The 4677-nt window shown below is 38.8% G+C and overlaps 1 protein-coding gene across 2 annotated transcripts in view; it reads right to left on the minus strand.

Annotated features, from left to right (window-relative positions):
* Positions 1–91: 91 nt before the first annotated feature.
* The window catches only part of ADNP2 (ADNP homeobox 2), a 22322-nt gene continuing 17736 nt past the window's right edge, over positions 92–4677 (minus strand). For both annotated transcript variants that reach the window (XM_018556321.1, XM_018556319.1), the window contains one exon: positions 92–3318. In XM_018556321.1, coding sequence (XP_018411823.1) covers positions 508–3318 — 2811 coding nt within the window. In that variant the 3' untranslated portion in view covers positions 92–507. The remainder of the gene's footprint in view (positions 3319–4677) is intronic.

The raw sequence follows: 4677 nt of genomic DNA on the forward strand, positions 1-4677 counted from the left end.
AAAAAACTGTCCCCCATAAAAAATAAAAGCCAAACTTTTAAAAAAAAAAAAAAAAAAAAAAAAAAAAAAAGAAGAAGGGGGAGCAGCTTAAAATTTGACCACCCACTTCCTACATTGCTTGTTAGATGTGCTTCTGTCAACTCAGCTTTAACATACAGCACATATTCACAAACTGGGTTTGTGAAAAATACAACGGGAAAAAAAAAAGCATACAAAAACCATAGTCAGGATATAGTGCTGAATACAGGAACAAATTTGTGAGACTGACTAACTTATACAAAAGGTCAATTTGGTGGAACTATTAGACCAGAAATCAGGAGCACCACAGGAAACACCAAACAAAAAGTGGATTGACAAGCAAGTGTTTTGGATTAACATTTGTAAACCAGTTCCAGTTTTCTGTTACTTTGTTTTCTACAAGTGAAGTTATGTAAGCCATGGGAAAAGCTAACCATCTACATGCCATTGTCTGTAATGTTAACATATTGAATTGGCCTAGCAAACCCTTCAATAATCATCAGACAGCTCTATGTCATGTTTCACTTGCTTAAGATCCTCCATTTTAAATCCAAGCAATACTTGCTGTTGGTGATTTTTGAGAAATTTCATGCATATATATCGCCTTGTACCGAAAAACGAAGCAACATCACTCCTCCACATGTCTAGCACATGTGCCAGCAATTCAATTTCCTTTTTGCTGGGGTAAGGTTTTACATGGAAATACTTGAGTAAGAACTCCTTTTTAGCTTCATGGGATACAGTTGCAAAGGAATCGGGTACCATCACAAGCATGCTAACGTTTTGATCGGCAGAATAATCAGAAAATTCTGATCTGGAGTCCAATCTTCTTCTTTTAGAAAGCACAGGAGACAAGTCTTGTGAAGCACCTAGACCGTTTTTCTGGATCTTTGTATCATTCGATGCAACCTGAGTGTCAGTAGAACTTGGTTTTCCTTTCGTAGAATCATTGGTTCCTCCCTTTGACTGCCCTTTAGCACTGCTGTCTAAACACAACTCTAGTGCTGCGATACTATCTTTAGGAGCATTACGACAGCGCTGGAGATGCAGTGCAATGGCTGACAAAGTCATACTACCAGTGTAGACACCGCAGCAGTGTATACACTTAAAGGCAGGCGATTTAAGTATAGTATGCATTGTTGGCATTATGTGGTGCCTATCTTTCAAATGAGTTTCCAATGATTCTGACTTGGATAAAACATGGTCACAAAAAGAACATTTAGAGCCCTGCTCATTATCTGTGATGCTTCTCTCAGGAGAGGTTTGTATTTTGACGTACAAGGGAGTAGCAGTGTTAGAATTAGCTCCGGTAACTACAGCAATGTGCATTTCTTTTTCTCCAAGCTCCTCCTTGGAAACGTTGAAGGTAAAGTCAAAATGAGGAAACTGTGCGGTACCATTATTATCACACGATACTGTAATACCTTTCCTGACAAAGTCTCCATGGATTTTCTTTTGGTCTACATGCAGGATTTTCATGTGGTAGATAAAATTTCTGAGTTCATAAAAAACAGCTTTGCAGTACAGACATACCATACCATGCATTAGCAGGTGATGTAACACCTCTTTGTCTTCAGTAAACACCTTGCAAGTGACACATCGAATAGACTTTTCTTTTACAACTTTAAAAAAAGATGCATGTGCTGCAGCAACTACAGGTTGCTTTGTTTCATTGCTGGTGGCAGATTCTGTTGGCCTGTTAGGGCTATTTTCCTGTTTTATATGCGCAATCTGCATGTGAACTTCGTATACGTTTGAAGGGAATAGTTCGTTGCATACTGGACATGTTTTCCATTGTTTGGTCTTCTTGTCTATATCACCTGGAGCAACAGCTGGGCTATTGGAAGAAGTACGTTTTGAAGGTGGAGTTTTTTGTGATGTGCTTTGTGGCACCTGTACAACAGGAGAAGATGGTGCACTGGCTGGAGAGGTGGATGCCTGAAACACTTTCTCAGGCTGGGAAAGCTGTGCAGGCACTTTTGGTGGATTCACAGGTGAAGTAACAGCTGGCATAGCACATGGAGTTACAGGCAATGTTATAAGGGTATATGTAGGTATTCCATTTACTTGTTTTCCTGTTGGTATGAGCTGCCTTATTATGGGTGTTGCAAGGAAAGTATTTTGAGGAAGACCAGGCTGATTGCCTGCAACATTAGTTGGCTTCAGTGGTTGATTCACAGAGATGACTGTAGGCCTTCCAGTTTGATTCACCTGTATTACATTGGGCTGCAAAGGCCGTGGACATGTAAGCATTGTTGACTGGTTCACAGAAAGTAGGCCCCCAGTTAATGACTGATTGATTGGTCGTACAGTGGTCTGAGCTCCAGTAATTATCTGGCCACCAACACCGCAAGCAGACGGAAGCATTGTCGCAGTGACAGGCTGATTAAGAGTAAATCTTGGAGACAGGAACATAGACTGAGGAAGGGTAATGGTCTGGTTTTGAGAAAGAGAAGTAGTTACAAATCCCACTTGAGCAGTAGGGGCAACAGTAGTCGATGTCTTTACTAAACCTCCAGCAGGATCAGGAACAGAAGTTATAGACGGCATTATATTTGAAATAATAGCAGTAGAGGCTCCCAGAAGTGGTTTATTGGGACCATTTTGAGGAAGAGAAGCCGCCTTTGCATCTTGAGCACATGGAGGAGTCACAGCCGGGGAGATTGGCAATGTTGGTTTAGGAGAAAGTGCTATAGGCGGGCCTGAAAATTTTTTGTATGGCCTTTTTATACTCGATCGACCAGCATCAGAGATGTCAGTTCTCAGCTTCTGTTCCAGATCTCTATGCTTGTCAGATGTCAGGATATGGTACATCAATGCATCCTGGTTATGAATTGTGTAATTGCATTTTTTGCAGTAAAATCGATTATCAAGATTAACTTTTAATCCAAGAGTCTCTTTAAGCTCCTCTTCGGACTTTTCACCAAAATAATTTTTCAGTTCACTTTTATGGTGGCTCGTTAGAACGTGCCTCTTTATAGTGTAATAAAGGCTGTCCGTAAAAGAACACTTTACACAAGCAAATTTCATTGGAACTGCTTTTGGATAATCTTTTGACCAGCTAGCATTCTGACCATCGTTTGCACCAGGTGATGGGACTTTTCGAACGCTTGAGTGAAAAATCCGCATGTGTCTGACCACATTTTTTGTATAGGAGGTAAATGGACATCTTGGACAAGTCGCCATGATCTCTTGATCTTTTTCTTCTTCATGATAGCGATGCAGATGACTTTTGAAAGAGGACAGCAGCCTTGTTGAAAATTTGCAGAGACTACAGCAAAACTGCTTGGATCTGTAACCCTAAAGAAAATGAAAATAGTTGTTTTTATTACCAATAATGACATACCAACTTTTTTTTTTACTATGCATAATTAAAAGATAAGGAGTTTCTGCGCTGATAAGAAAGCATCTGGTATGGGAAATACTAGGCAGCGTGCAGTTTCACTTTCTCAAATGAAAGGAAAAGGCAATTTCTTCAAAGTTCTACTTCAATGAATGAAAACAAAAAATAAAATAAAAAAAAGTACCCAAAAAGGATAACTAAACCCAAGAACAAAAATGTAATATACTGCAGATTACCACTTTGGATTTGGTGGCTGCATTTGGTGCTTTTTTTTTTAGGCCAAGCACATTTTCAGAAAGTACAATAATACCTGGTGATCTTGCCAGAAATGCAGTAACCTTAACAGTTCAGGTAAGCTAATAGTTACAAAGCAAACAGGTCTTTGTTCTGTAAACTAATAATCCCATCACCGCACTGTAATGGAGATGAACAAATGCAGACATGTTTAAAATCCAGCCTGGGTGGCAACAATGGCTCCCTCTATAGATACAGTAAAGGTGTGAGCAAAGCTCCCCAGGAACTGGTGGTGTGTTTTTCGCAGGATCATCATCAGGTTGGTATAAAAGCCTGCAAAAAGAAATATAATGCAGCCACCACATTCAAGGACTGGTAAACTGCAACATATAGAATTTGTTTTTGGGTTTGAGTATGCTTTTAAAGTAACACCCAAAAAATTGTTTTAAAGCAGCGGAAAGGGGTTAGATTCTGTGAGATTTTTTTCTCGCTTCCTGACTGCATAACAAGTCACTGGAATGGGAAATAAGGGGAAATCTCCCCAAGGGCACAAAACGGCAGTAGAAACATTTTTGTACAGTGTGTCAGGTTTTTTTGGATGTCTGCCTAATGTACCCTTATTTCTTGCCCAAGTGATCACCCATAACCTAGACAGGAAGTGAGGAAAAAATCCCTATACACAGATTAAAACCTTGTAGAAAAATCTAACCGGTACCCACTATTCAAAACAAGTGTACTTTAAAAAAAGAAAAAAATTATATCTATATCTATATCTATCTATCTATCTATCTATCTATCTATCTATCTATCTATATATAGATATATAGATATATATATCTAAAAATATATGGACATGAATTAGGACCTAAAATTAAATGTGTTTCTAAGATAAAATGGCTTTTTAACTGAGCAGTATTAAATGTGTAATTGGCTGGCAGAGGTTCCCTTTTGCTGCATTCATCAACTAAAGTTCATTAACTCCAACTTCAAAGAAAACAAGCATCATATAATGAATTACTTGCTGGCTATACATGTCCAGCAGCTGTAGATACCTGCACATTTTTTTTTTTTTTTTTAGGGGG

This window comes from Nanorana parkeri, unplaced genomic scaffold (genome assembly GCF_000935625.1).
Source record: "Nanorana parkeri isolate BGI_ZX_2015 unplaced genomic scaffold, ASM93562v1 scaffold233, whole genome shotgun sequence".
NCBI classification, from domain to species: Eukaryota; Metazoa; Chordata; class Amphibia; order Anura; family Dicroglossidae; genus Nanorana; species Nanorana parkeri.